This window comes from Tachysurus vachellii, chromosome 5 (genome assembly GCF_030014155.1).
Source record: "Tachysurus vachellii isolate PV-2020 chromosome 5, HZAU_Pvac_v1, whole genome shotgun sequence".
In the NCBI taxonomy this organism is placed as follows: Eukaryota; Metazoa; Chordata; class Actinopteri; order Siluriformes; family Bagridae; genus Tachysurus; species Tachysurus vachellii.
The window spans coordinates 28,850,371-28,865,370 of record NC_083464.1 but is presented as its reverse complement, the minus strand read 5'-3'; the positions used below and the strand labels follow the sequence as shown (position 1 = coordinate 28,865,370).

General features: G+C 44.5%; 1 protein-coding gene across 1 annotated transcript in view; it reads right to left on the bottom strand.

The window, feature by feature from the left end:
- Positions 1-15,000, bottom strand: part of cdkal1 (CDK5 regulatory subunit associated protein 1-like 1) — a 198,514-nt gene that overhangs the window by 105,581 nt on the left and 77,933 nt on the right. The window contains exon 7 of the mRNA XM_060871015.1: positions 14,876-14,996. Coding sequence (XP_060726998.1) covers positions 14,876-14,996 — 121 coding nt within the window. The remainder of the gene's footprint in view (positions 1-14,875; positions 14,997-15,000) is intronic.

The following is a 15,000-nucleotide window of genomic DNA, read 5'->3' as shown; positions in this document are numbered from 1 at the left end:
ATGTAACTCGGGAAAGACGAGGATGAAAGATTATTACGATCTCATGACCTCACGTTAATATCTCCTCGCTTTGTTAACGGTAAGCGTAACAAATTACAATAGAACATAACGGCTGTGCAGGATCGAGTGCTATTCTATAGCATGTGAAGCTGAATAACCAATGAAGATGATGTTGTTACGTCAAACCAGTGATGTTTATAACACAGGCTATTCATCCAGTAACATCCAATTATTTATTTACATTTACAGCATTTGGCAGACGCCCTTATCCAGAGTGACGTACATAAGTGCTTAAATCTCTACCATTGAATACATTAGCTCACTAGGGCTCACTAGGTTACATACTTAAGATACTATGAGTTTAAAACATTTGTTCAAAGCGTGTCAAAGGTTGTGTTTTTTTTTTTAAATGCAAAAGATAAGGAAAGAAGTGCTAGTTGAAGTGTTTCCTGAATAAGTAGGTCTTCAACCGGCGCTTGAAAATAGCCAGTGACTCAGCTGTCCGGACCTCTAGGGGAAGTTCATTCCACCACCTTGGTGCCAGAACAGAGAAGAGTCTTGTAGTATACTTGCCTCTTACCCTGAGAGATGGTGGAACCAGTCGAGCAGTGCTGGTAGGTATTTATCACGTTAGAGTTTAGAGTTTTAACATTTCTGATGTTGCATTGTATTACATTTGACAGCAAAGGATAAAATAAACGCAACTGCTCTTGTCGGTCCTTATTTTCTATCCCTGATTTTTTTTTCCTGATTTAAAGGCGAGCGTTCAAAATGTACACACTCTGGATCGACATCACACAAAAAAAAAACGTATACAGGCACATACTCTGATTTGGACTACGTGTAACTTTCTGGATTTTAATACTGATTAGACTTTTTTTTTTGACAGAACTGTAATGGGAGCCACCTGCCCTCTAAAACCTGCTCCGTTTAATCCGAACCGAACAAATCTGCTTGATGAAACTCGACTCTACTCCCAGGTCGCCACCTGCATCGTCTTAATTTCATAATTACTTTCTTTGCAAAGCGTGCATTTCCACCTGTCCTTAATTACGCGGGAAGATGCACGAGGACAATCTGCATAGTCGCGAGACAGAGGATGTCAGATGAAGAGACCCTGGTGAAGCTGCTCGATTCCTTTTCCTCGTTAATTCAGCGCCACTGCTGACTTAAAGACAATGCAGGTATGCTCACAGCTCCCTGGGTTTATTAACTCAAGCCCCAGTGTGAGCATCTGAATAAAATTACTCCCCTGAAAAAGAAAAAAAAAAGAGAGAGGAAAGAGCGAACACGGACGACTTCCGGAGACCTGAGCAGCGGCCGACGTCAAACAGAGCCAGCAGCAACTGTTTTGTTGTGCGTCGGGTTTACGCATGAAGAGAACGTAATTAAAAAGAAAGTTTAAACCTCGACTAAGCGGTACGGCTCATCCTGTTTTACAGACAGAAGACAAACTGACCGAGGACATAAGCAAGACTACAGCGAGAGGAAGTGTGCTGTAATGTCCAAGTTAAAGAGCAGCCAAAACGTGCAGCAGCAAGGTTTTTGCTGGTAAAAATAAATAAATAAAAGCAAACACAAAGAGAAGACCCGTGCCAGTGCTCTGTGGTCAGGCATGATGGGAGTCTTTTCTCTCCAAGTACAAGAGAGAGCTGATGAGTCAGGGTAACCATGGAGATACGCTGGTAAACAAACACGCACTAGACAAAAAACTCCGGCTCAGCCGACCACATCACAGGGACGACTCATGCTCGCCGGCCGGCCTCCATGCTCCTCTCTCTCACAAACATGGAAAAGCAAGCGAACTCTCACACCCACAAGGCGGAACAGCCAGCAAACACCACTGGCAAAGATACAGGACATTCAGCTGTGCACTGTGTGGCATTTTATATATACATAAAAAAAAAAAAAAAACGATGCTTCCTAAACCAAATAAAGATGCACCATTGTCAATAATTACAAGGGAACAGGCAGAAAAACAAAGTAGACGATGGAACTTGGACCGCGCTAATTCGACAGCGGCTTTTATTTCGAGAACATTTTGGAACATTCCCTTATTTCCCATGTGGCCGCCGAGTCCTGGGTGACTCCATAAGATCCGAGTCAACAGGACAAGGAGGTGATCGTCGGGTTAAAAGCTCAGAGAAGGAGATTATGGGAGCTTAGAGCATCACCCTCGGCTCTTGCGCTCGGCCCGGACAGCCTTAATGAGCTTTAACAAGCTTAATCATCAGATCAACACGGGTCTATCAGAATTAATTGGAGTGCGCCGTCGAGACCCGACGAGATGCGCTGGGTTTTGTTACAAGTCTGACCTCTCTGTTGTGCTCAGGACTTTTATTAGTGTGGTAAATGTGCATTTTTCACCTAACGACCTCAACCGGCTGAGCAGAAAAGAAGCGTACAAAAAGTCTTTGTTGCTATTAAGACGTTTCGAAATCGAATAAATTCATCTAGGCTGGAGAGTTCTAGGGTTAGAAGACATCGGACAAGCGTGAAAATCATGGTGACCGAAGGGAAGAAAGTGTGCAGCACTGGTGGAATGATGCGTGTTGGAGGTTCCCAGAATCGTGCGACGTTAAGTGTTACGAGCTAACACTTCATGCACTCACCACATCTCTGGAGAATAAATGCTGGATGATGGATGCTGCAGCGTTTATTCGAGTGTTCGGGAGACCAGTGATGGACACGGAAATCCATTTGCTTTAAAAGCCACCGGTGACTGACATGATGGCTAGTACGGCTAGTCTCTAAAAAAAACTACCCACAACCCCCTGTTAGCAGCTAAATAGGCTCTAATGTAAGAGCAAACAAAATGTGGACCGAAGATACCTGTAGCTGTAGCAAGTCTAATACATTACAAGGTCCTGTGTTAATTTTGGCTTGTTGCTGTTTAACCGATGCTGATAGATGGTTTCTTTGACATCAGCTTTGTCCGTGCACCTGGGTAACCGCTTGGGTAAACGAGTACATCATGTTGTCTATAACAAGGTGCTCTGTTGCTGTTGTCTCGTTAGGTTTCCTCCTGTCCATCCTCCTCTTCTTCAATCTGACAGCGCTCTCTCCCAATGTAATTGCATAATTAAAGTGTAATCATCATCTGATCTGTGAAGCTGTGGCCCCCTGCTCTCGCAGGCCAGAAAAACGGTACGCTGATTTTTAATTAAGAGCAAATCTGAGCGGTGAGGCTGTAATCTGAGAGCCAGTGACCCCGCAGTAGGTCAGGTTCGAGAGCGCACACCTCAGGAACGTGGCTTACTCTGGCAGTTTGTGAGGAGTCAAATTCAGAGCGTTGCTTTGTTAAATCTTTTTCCTCGTCCTGGTACTGGCATTTCTGGTCAGAAAATATTGGTTTTACACATTAAAGGTGGGGTCTCCGAATTTTTGAGAAATGCTTCAGAAAACTGAGTCGGGCCGAAAAAAGTAAACAAAAATCAAAACAAACGTGTAGCCAATGAGCAAGAAGAGGCGGGTCTTGTCAATACGCGGCGGGGAGAGTGTTCAGTGCGCATGTGTGACATTAGCAGAAAGCGGTTTTAACATTGACATGGAGGATAAAAACAAAGAAAGAAAGTGTAGAAAGGCTTACGATAAGGTAAGAAGTAGGACGTGTTAATATAGGATCAGCTTTCCAGCGCTGGAGAGAACTGAAGGGGCAGGAAGTTGGTCACATATTCACAGATTGGAGTTTCCCGAGTCAATAACTCCTGAGCTAAACGCTGTTACTACACAAATAACACCTCTTTTCTATTGTAGTAATGTAGAGACGCAGCTACAACCGTGTTTTGTGTAGTAACAGCGTTTAGCTCAGGAGTTATTCACTCAGGAAATTCAACTTTACTTAAGACGCCGAGGCGCTTTTTTCCTTCTCGATAGGTGAGTAACGTTAGTTTTGCTTTGTTACACAGAACTAATATATGCCTTTGTCCTTTACATGATTATGCTTGTGTGTCATTTTTGCTTGTTTGTTTATCTGCAATCGTATTGTTCTTCCCTTCAGCTATGATAAAGAAACATTTCTTTCCATTAGTTGCCTGGGTTACGTATGTATGTGTGGGCGGAGCTATCAATACAGGGGTGGGACCCATTTGGGTTAGGGGTGTGTTTGTTTTGGTGATTTTATGTCAACATTGGCCTTCAAAAATCCTTTTCCAGTGCCTTATTCAACGAGTAACACTAGCGCCCTTAGCGTTAGCATAGAAAACAAACTCAAACTACAATTTCCAGTATCTCACAAGAACATTGTTAGATAAAAAAAATATATGTTTCCTTCATAACCATCACTCATTTCTAGACAAGAACTGGAAAGAACTCAGATCTTTGACTTTTGACCTTCCAGCTATCTGAGCATCAGCTGTTTACCCTAAGAATGAGCAGTAACCCAACCAGCAAAACCGACAGACACGTTTGTTTTTTTCTTTTAATGATTTACTTTGATGCTCACTTCCAGGTCAGCGTGGGATGTTGAGTTAGAAGGATGCAAGCTGCTTTTGCTTCCTGTGATTTCATGTGGTTGCTGAGAAGTAGCACATGATGAGTAACAGCATGCATGAAGAAAAACCGAACACACATGCTCACATGTAAACAGCTGAAGCTCAGTGTTTATGTGCCTCCACAATGCTTTGAACCACTTCCCATCATGCTTCCTGTTTTAGGCCAGTAAGCGTGTGGTTCAGTGTCTCCTGCGTGTTGTTTTGATGATGACGGTTATGCATCACGTTCCCTGAAGGCGTTGTCTGACGTGTGTTTCTCACATTCATGATACCTCACGACAATTCTAACATTTCAAACCTGCTTCTCTGCTATATCAAACATAAAAATCTCAGAACATACACGTTCCCATGGAAACGTCTTCAAAGTCTTTACCATCTACTAGGTTTAAGATTCTGAGAGTCTAACACCAAAGCCTATTCTAACCAGCCAGAAATGATTCTTCCTCACAAACACATCATGACTGAACAACCTTACTGTTGGTTTTTGTTGATTACTGTCTGATCAAATGGATTAGATTTCCTTTCCCTTTTCTCTGAACGTAAACAAGTCTCTCACATCCCATTCCACGTGTCTGACCACAGAGTTTCAAATAACACGCAGGTAACACGCATGTAAAGAAAAGTACTGGGAATTCCAGAGATTCCAGTTTTGCCAAACCTTCTACAGAGCTCCCAGTATCAGATGCATCACCAATAGATTTAAGGAATTCTGATCAATCCCATCCAATCCTGAAGGAATTTCTCTCCATCACTAGGAAGTCTGCCTAATCCCATCCGCATTGAAAAGACCTTTATAAAATCCTGCCTGTGCTTGTAGGGCTTCTGACCAATCCTGACCTATTCTGAAGCAAATCTGACCAATCCCTGCCATTCACAATGGAATTCCAATAAATCCCACCTATTCTAAAGACATTCTACCCAATCGCATGCACACTGAAGGAATTGTGACCAATCGCAACCGCTCACAATGGAATTCTTTCCAATTTCACCCACTCCTAAAGTTATTCTCCCCGAACCCATCCGCTACTTAAAAAATTCTGACCAATCCCACCCTCTACTCCAGACACAATTCCTGCACGTTCCTGCGACTATTCTGACCACTAACATTTGCTCAGCAAAATGTTATGTGTCCCGATGCACAAACGAATTCCTCAGAGATTTGTTGTAGTTCTGGGTTTTAAGGTTCTAATATTAACGTAAAGTGTACGGCCAAGCGTGATGTCGCAGAGCGTTCGTTTCAAAACAAAACAAACATCTCGAGCATTTCTGACCAACAAGTTTCTGACATCACACTCAACCACTGACTAGCAAAAAACCCAACAATTTAAATAAAGATATGGTCTTGTGCTGCATCACTGTGGTCATGCAGCTCTGATACTGTATACCGCTGTGATGAACCACAGAGCATCGGATTCAAACCAGACTCGTGTGTGAACGTCCGGCTCTCTATCAGACACAGTTTTACGTTAACTCTGACATCAGCTCTGACATTTGAAGGCCGAAAGCACAGAAGAGTCTTTGTCCGGGAGTGAAACTGCAACTGGGGTTTTCCACTAACACACACACACTCCCTCTCTCTCGTTCGCTCTCGCCAAGAGTCACGATCACTCGATCCAGTGTGCTTATCAGCTCACGTCTCTCACTGCTCACATTCACTCCTCAACTGATTACGCCGTTATGGAGCTCCTCTATGCACCACTGACCTTCGCTAACCGCTGAGTGTGTGTGTGAGTCTCACTGCCTCCAATGACCCTGAGGATCCAGACTCATCATAACTTCTGGACGTGTGTAATGCCAGCAACCTCTTAACTGCAAACGCTCTTATTAAAGTCAGCGTATAGAGTCGTGCTCTTTGTGTCTAAACAACTTAAAAACTTTTCTCACTTTTTTCACCCCATTATTCATTTTGGTTTTTGAGTATCATTTCATCACAGAACAATGTTTTTGTTGTTCAGCCCCATGTTTCTGTCAGAATTACTAGCATTAGCAGGTTTGTGTAAAAAAAAACAAACAAACAAACCTAAAGCTAGTTTTCTCCCAGCGGATCTCACATAGGGACGTCGTGTTTCCTGTAATCTAAATATTGCTGTGTTTAGGGAGAAACCATGGTGAGGTTATAATGCGTTTAAATTGACCTGAACTCCAATCGAAGTTGTACACATCTCAAACCCCAGCATCCTCCTCCTTATTACTCCCAGATCAGTGATAACACGGCTGTTAGAGTTTACGACCGTGTTGTGGTTGTGCTCGTTTCTCGAGCCCTAAAGGACCTGGAGCTCATTTTGTTTTGTTTTGGTTTTTTTCTACGGTGAACCTCGCTACTTTGTAAGTAAAGGTCAGCTGAATCTGGGGCTGCTGGGTGAATGCTTCATGAACTTTTCTACTGTAAACCATCTGAGCATTTGATGCCTTCGCTACACTCTGCGAGAGAAATGTTGCTCCTGCCTGAAGAGCTACTAAACCCAAAACATTACACAAAAAAGAAATAAATATAGCGAGCGTTCTGTTACCATGGGGTGAAGAGTGCAGACCTTCTCACAGATCTCAGTGAGGTTTCATCAGCACCTAAATGCCCCTTTTCCACCGAGGCAGTTTGAGTGCTGGTTCGGAGCCTAACCAGTTCTTTCTTTTTCGACAGCCAAAGCACCGGCTCTGAACCAGGAAAAAGTGGTTCTTAAGTAGCACCAAAACGTTGCTGGTCTAGACTTAAGAACCGCTTGTGTCTGGGGCTGTGGGCGGGGCTACTGTTAGCGCATTTGATAATATACCTTACGTATACTAATGTTTAATACACTTTTACTTTACCGCAATATGATCAATTATCAGCACACATGATAGTAAGTAGCTACATGCTAAGGCTAACTTTTTTCTGTGTTAATGATAAAATAATGTTATGTACTTTCTCGATAACAACCTCCGTTTATACAGATTACATGGAGCTGCACGTACACGTAGGATTCGCCGCGTTTGGATGCCAATGTAGGTTCGCAAAGCCATGAACATTAACAGTAAAACAACATCCGCCATTGTTGTTGTGTTTGACGCTGCTGCGCTAACATTGCTGTGTAACGTGACACGTATACAGTGATGTCAGACTCGGCTCTGTGATGCTAACCGATGGAAAGGCAAACCGGTTCTTAGAAGGTTCACCAGTGGAACCAACTTTGAACCAGCACCAGTGCTAGCTCTGAACCAGCACCCGGTTCTTTTTGGTGGAAAAGGGGTACAAGTGAACTTATTGTGAAAAACCCTCCTGAGTTCCAGCTTAGCATCACTGATTAATTCTGCACGACAGCAGCTCTCAGTGCAGTGAAGCCGCACATCACAGGTTCTCAGAAAAAAAAGCATAAAAGCGTCTGAATGGAGTTAAGTTTTACTCCGTGAACTCTAAAGGAAAAATAATCAGCGGCACATTCGTTTTATTGACTAAGGCTCCAGAGAAGATTCAATTCCTGCTTTGTTGATACATTTCTGAGGAAAAAAAATGAGCTGTTTTACTGAATTTGTTTAGATTTTCAGTCTGATGTGAATAAGCTGTTAAAATGTCTTGTTTATAAATTGGCTTGCATACGCTGAAGTGTTCAGTCACTCGGTCGCTGTTCCTTGTCATTAATCTCTCTCGCGCGCTCATGATCAGGTGATTGTTCTTTGGCTCACTGATGGTGCAACGGTCTTGGGACGAGGGGGGGGGGGTGTTTGGGGGTTGGGGGGGCGCACGGCGTCCTGATGATGTAGAGGTCTGTCAGGCAGCAGACGAAAGCTGACCCCCTCGCGTTGACCCCTGCATCCAGTGAATCAGCTGCGAGCACACCTGCGAGGACGGCTAACCCACTTTAGCTAGGCGTGCTGCCCCTGCCCGCCGCCTCTATTTGTCTTGCGCTGTTAAGGAGGCAGGAAACGCTGGCAGATGGAGAGCCACATCGGCCGCTGCTCTGACGACACCACATTAAAGTGATTGAGGTGTGCCTGCTGGCTCCTATTTCATGCCTGACAACCCGTGCTAGGCTAAAGGCCTGATTTCCACAACACAGCTGACTGAAACAATGGAGCGCTGGATTGGCCCGACCCCAGACGCTCACGCAGGCAGGAGGGACATCAACACAGACAAAAAGACCTTTTTTTTTTTCTTTTTTTTTTTTTAAAGTCCGGGAGCGAATTTGGCAACGAGCCGTCGTTCTGTAACGATGATGCATGCTAATGGATTTGACCGTCGCACCAACCAGACCAGAAGAACGAAGCACTGACAAACTTCTCAGGGACTTCGCTTTCTGGCTGCAGCTCGCCACAAGGCATCGTTTATTCTACCCAATCCTATAGATACAGCCAAGCAGGAAACCATTCAAATAAATCAAACAATAAACAATAAATACAAAAACTAAATTATTTGAGAGACAGCCTTCTTGTAACATGATGTAAATGTAAATATCATGGAAAAGTTCTGTTGGATGACATGGGCATGGGGCAGTTGTGCTTGGGATAGATGTGTGTGGGACAGCTGTACATGGGGCAGTTGTGCCTGTGCATGGGGCTAATGTACAGGGCTTGAAGGACTGAAAGATTCTGGCTAGTCACTGAATGTGTTGATGGCTCACTTGACGTTTTGTGGGCTACGGGACGTTCCTCGGTTTGTAAATGATCAGTCGTTGTACAAGGCGAGGCAGTCACTCGAAGAGATAACGCTGCTCCTGATCCTTCATCTTCCCCTCTGTAGACGAGGGAACTCGTCACATACAAGCAGACACAACAGGAAATTAGATTCTCTAATGAGGCGGGTGATGTTCAGGCTCGGCTGATAAGGAGCTGGATCAGTCAGAGGGAAGTAAAGGAAGTGTGACGTTTTGGATTGATGTATGGTGAAGCTCCAGACAAAAGCGTTACCCCGGAGATGAGAGACTCGTTTTTATTCCAAGGCTGAGCGGAAAAGACGTGTGAATGAAATATTTATGTGAAGCATTGTGATGTTAATTATGCAAGCTGGCGTAGATTGTGTTGATAGACAATCATCCTGGTCCTGTGAAACAATGCTGCCGCTGCTGCTGCTGAGGTTTTTCTTCCCGTCTCTGTGCTGAGGCTCCTGAAGAGAAACTCTAATGTTCCCTGGTGTCTGCGTTCACCTGCTGCTGATATACTGCCCCATAATAATCATCCGTCTTTCGGTTCTCCGCAAAGCCAACAACCAGGCCCCTGGATGGTCATCTACATCCTGAGAGATTTCTCTGTCTGAGGGATTCGTTCCCGAAGGTACAGCAACAACAAAACACCACGTAGTACCAGACTCCAATGCAACCTCCATTCGAGTCTAGAGCCAGACTCGTTTACTGCAGACATCATGAGCCCTGCTTGTGCTGAGACACCACACCGCTCTGAAATCTGTGCTCTAAACCTTCTGATGAAGGTGGTGGTGGTTCCTCGACCACAGGAGACCACGTCACTGTCATTTCATCCACCAGAATTCATGTAAACGGGATTCAACACACCAGAAATACTCCATGTACCAACACACAGGTTCCACAAACACAAACTTGTGAACAAGAATTTAAAAATCTCTTTCATCACTCACACACACACACACTCGCTCTCTAGCCGTTAATAAATTAAAGCTGATGAAACTTTGTGAAGAATAATGCTTCTGCAGCCGATTTAATTGCGGCTATTGATTGTCTATGAGCTGAGTTATGAAAGGCTCAGATGAATTCTCCATAACCGAGTTTACACACCATGATGCATTAGGCAGCTATGAGAGGATCACGGTGCACCTGGACTCCCGCGAGGATGCCACGTGTGTGTGTGTGCGCGCGTGTGTGTGTGTGTGAGAAATGCTAATTAATACAAAACAACGCAACTGAGTGAAATACTGTACCTCATGACTTCTTCATCCCGCTTGCACCTATCATGCTACATAACGTCGCTATCGGGCGGAAACCTCGTATGTCCAAATTTGGTCAATTTCATATTTTTTCACATATCGATGCTATTGGTCAGTCCCCACGTGAGTCTGTTATTTTTACAAGTTATTAACCAATCTAAAGTCTTGAAAATAGCTTGAGCGCAAATCTCATAACTCCATTGGACACTTCAACTGTCCACCTCTTCCTCACTCCGTGTGAGAGCTTCGCGGCATATTTCTCCTCAAGAAGAGTCGCAACGAATCAACACGTCTTCTGAGGTAAATGTCTTCAAAACACTGGGCTCAAAGAAAAAAAAATCTTGACCCCCGCTAGTTCTGGTGCTCGTCTGAGGACAGGAATTTAGCGCAAGACAATCCACTGCAACGCGGACTAAACCCTGTGCACTGCAGATAAGATACAGCGTTTTTTTAATTTCCTGAAAAATAGCGGTTTTGGAGATACGAGGATTCCGTCTGACAGCGACGATAAGAAAGATTATAGCTGCTGTATCGTACGTACACATGGCGCAGTGGTGACTGGTGTTATGGATAAAATACAAAATGTCTGTGGGGTTTAAAGGAATAAACCACGTGAGGTTGTGGTGCTAAAGGAAAAATTAATCAGCAGTAACTTCATTTACTTTTATGATTTTACCACAACATTGTGACACACAGCGGTTTATTCACCAGTGAGGAGATGACAGTCTGTTTTTCTGCAAACCAAAGCAAACGTTTTTGTTCGATCTGAAAGCTTTCGGTGCAGATGAGGGTTTTATTTTTCCACTTTCTGTCTCTTCTAACATCAAAAGAACAAGCCGTTCTTCTGCAGAGGATATAAACGGCACCTCGATCTGAAACGCTAATAAATCGCAGCCTAATCACGTCAGTGTTCGTTCTTTTCTTAGCGGCGGGACATTACAAAAAAAAAAAAAAGGGGGATTAGCTGTGATATCGGTGGCCTGGCGTGCTGTCTGTGCCACGGGCCAAGAGAAGAGCCGATCGCTGGATATTAAATAGAGGAAAAAAGGAAAAAAAATATCAAAAAGAAGTTTGAGGAGGAGAGCGGAGAGACGGGAAAAGAAAGAAAAAAAAATCGTCAGCGGAAGTTTAAAGCGAAGTGAAACGTGTGCACTTTGTAATTTAAGTTTCCTCTGCAATTAGAAAGCGGAATTTTTCCGGGCTGAGAGCAGAGCGGAGGAGTCCAGAGACCAAGGATTAGCACGAGGCTCTAAGACAGAGACGCTAATCAGCACTGCTAGCCTGCAGTTAGCTCCAAAGCATTAGCATTAAGGTTCAAACAATAACTCGCTCAGAAAAACAAGACTGCGCTACCGTCACAGATTCATTCATTCATTCATTCATCTTCTACCGCTTATCCGAACTACCTCGGATCACGGGGAGCCTGTGCCTATCTCAGGCGTCATCGGGCATCAAGGCAGGATACACCCTGGACGGAGTGCCAACCCATCGCAGGGCACACACACACACACACACTCTCATTCTCTCACACAATCACACACTACGGACAATTTTCCAGAGATGCCAATCAACCTACCATGCATGTCTTTGGACCGGGGGAGGAAACCGGAGTACCCGGAGGAAACCCTCGAGGCACAGGGAGAACATGCAAACTCCACACACACAAGGCGAAGGTGGGAATCGAACCCCCAACCCTGGAGGTGTGAGGTGAATGTGCTAACCACTAAGCCACCGCGTCACAGCTTCAGTTCAAGAGAATTAATCATCACCTTCTTCTGGTTCGTTAGCGTTTGTCAAACGTGTAGATGATCACGTGTTTTAAATCCAGACGTCTGTGACCAGGAGCCGTTGGGTGGGAGGAGCCTGATCTCACTCTCTCGCTCTCTCGGTTGTCAATCAGAGCATCACTAAGCATTTTTGAGCACAGGTATGTGGGAGTGGGCTGACAGCATGAAGACTCGTGTGCTAGGACGGAGCTAGCTAGTGGGCGTAGATATGCAAATGAGCGAATGTTATGAGCTGGACAGAGGATTAAAACATAGCACACTCCCAGGAACAGGGATGATCAGTCAACCCGATGAGTTCGATTTTACGAGCAAGAAGAACCGACGACTCAATCGCTGGACTTCAGAAACGTTCTGCAGTGAAGTACTCGTGAAGCCGACCTCATCCTTGAAGAGCGAACCTTGTGGCGAGCTGCTACTACGGCACGTGCTCCGACAACCTACCCAATTACTCTAGAAACCGGCGAGAATCTGAATTGTTTAGAAACTACCTCAAAGAAGGAGAAGAAGGAAACTTGTCATCAATCCAACATGTCCTACAGAGACGCTTTTCATGCACAGATTAGCACCGAGATAATTAGTGACCTTCTGAAAGGCGGGAAAAAAAACCCAAACACGCTCTCCTGTGCATCAATGCAAATTAAAACTTACAAAAACTTAATCTGGCTGCAAAGACCCAGGACACACACACACACATCTAGAATAGCTCCAGGAGCAGCGTAGCTCTGCTGCTAGAAGATGTACCTGTGCGTCTGGCGGCGTCTCCGTCTTCATCTCGTTTGTCTCTAAGCGCCGCTCTGAGAGGAGTTTTTAATTACGCAGCAGGGTGTCGGGGAATTCATCGAGCAGAGCAGCGTTAAAAAAAACTGATTAAATATAGCTTCTGAAACTGAAGCAAAACAGCAAAACGAGCCTCAGAGAGAGAGAGTGAGCGAGAGAGCCAAAATCATGTTAAGTGAATGTTTAGTGAATTCATTACCTAGAACGTCATCATAGTTTTATGTGGTTATGTTTTTTTTTTTTTAAAAACATTGTGTTGAACCTCTGTGAAAATTCTTTCAACTTAATTCCAAAATCAGGACAGTCTCCTAAACCCAGAGTTCAGCAAGATAGGATCATGTGTACGGGGATGTGCACAGGGATGTACAGAGCGGTTACTACGAGAAGACTGTGTGTGTGTGTGTGTGTGTGTGAGTCAGTGAGTGAGTGTGTGAGAGAGAGAGAGAGAGAGAGAGAGAGAGAGAGAGAGACCTGGTTTCCCTGCATTCGGTAAAACTCCGGACGAGATTCTGGTCATTCAGATGTAGCTTCGGTCATTAGTTAGTAGCCTGTAACACTAGCGTGACTCTGACGACAGACATCCAGCTGGACATTTTGTTTCGTATCCTGTAGTAAAGGTGCACCGGTGCCTCAGTGACTACGCTCTCGTCCTTACTAACGTCAGCCGAAACGGTTGCTTGTTATTCAGTATGAAGTTTTGTGCTCAGGTCAGTGGTTTGTGCTCTGAGGGTTCTGTCGATCTCCAGCACTTTATTTCATCTCATTTCACCTCTCAGGTCACATCTTGTCCAGCGCTTTCCACACACCGCTGCCCACGAGATACGCCTCGCCTGCCTTGTTTACTGTCTTTTTCGATGTTTGCTCATATAGGCGAGTCCTCGTCCCTGGAGGTCTCTCTGGCTTTCAGAGTGAGTTCAGGGTTCAGCCTCAGACTCCAGACGAGGGCTTTTATTATTGGGAGCCTGCTGTGTGTGTGTGTCTCTGTCTGTGTGTGTGTGTGTGTATGTGAGATACACTCTGATCACAGCACCTGTCCTGGCTCTTATCATTGATTTGAGTCAAATTTCTTTCCTTCACTGTTTTTCCCCACAAACGGTGTCCAAAAGAAACGGACCTGCTTTACGCCCTTGAGGAACACCTAAAATGGAATATTTCACTCAGAACACCTTTATAAGAACCCGCTCAACATTTCCCGCAATGTTCTCACACCCTGATCATCTCGACACTGCTCTACTGAGACACCTGCTCGGTCTATGCAGACTTCCATGACTCATTTTCCTGAGTTCCTCAGTTCCTTGGTGAAAGAAGCACTGGTTTGAGGAGTCGTCGTCTTCCTGTTTTAATTTTTATTCTTCTTCCGTACTTAAGATACTGATTTGCTCAAGGAAAGAATGTGTGTTGTTTCTAGAGTTAGGAACCTTACATGGTCTAAAAGACTTGTTCCTCCCCAAACATGGCTGGATGATTCCTTAATGTTACAGAATAAATCTATAAACTGTGCGTTTTACAAAACACGGTACAATAACGCAGAAATGATGGGCATGGCCTCAAATCCTGCCTCACACCCCAGACAGCCAGCCATCTATCTCAGGGTTGTAACGTCACTCAAACGGCAGACCACAGCGACCCATCTGAGATGCACCTGAAGGCGGAGATTATTCAAATGCAAGGCTGGATTAACTCCGTCCACTTGCACTGAACAGAAAGGAATTCTGAACGTCACCAATTATCATCAGTTTATGATCCAGCAAATGTGCAGAGATTAAGTTCTATCTCTTTTTTTAAGTGCTAATACATATTAGAAATCAATTCATCACTCACCCCAACACACACACACACACACACAAACACAAATGCATTAGGATTTAAATTACACTGCAGGGAAAATGGCCCCTTTTGCAATTTAAACAAGTCAAAGGCAAAAAAAATAGGAAAGAAATAAAGACCCTCACCCTGTATTGATGGAAATGATTTCAATCAGCGGGTTCTTCCTAATCTTCGGCAAATCCAATCGAGCGCCACCAAGCCGCTTGCCATTATCTTTCTTTGGACCCAGCAGACGTACAGAGTGACCTTC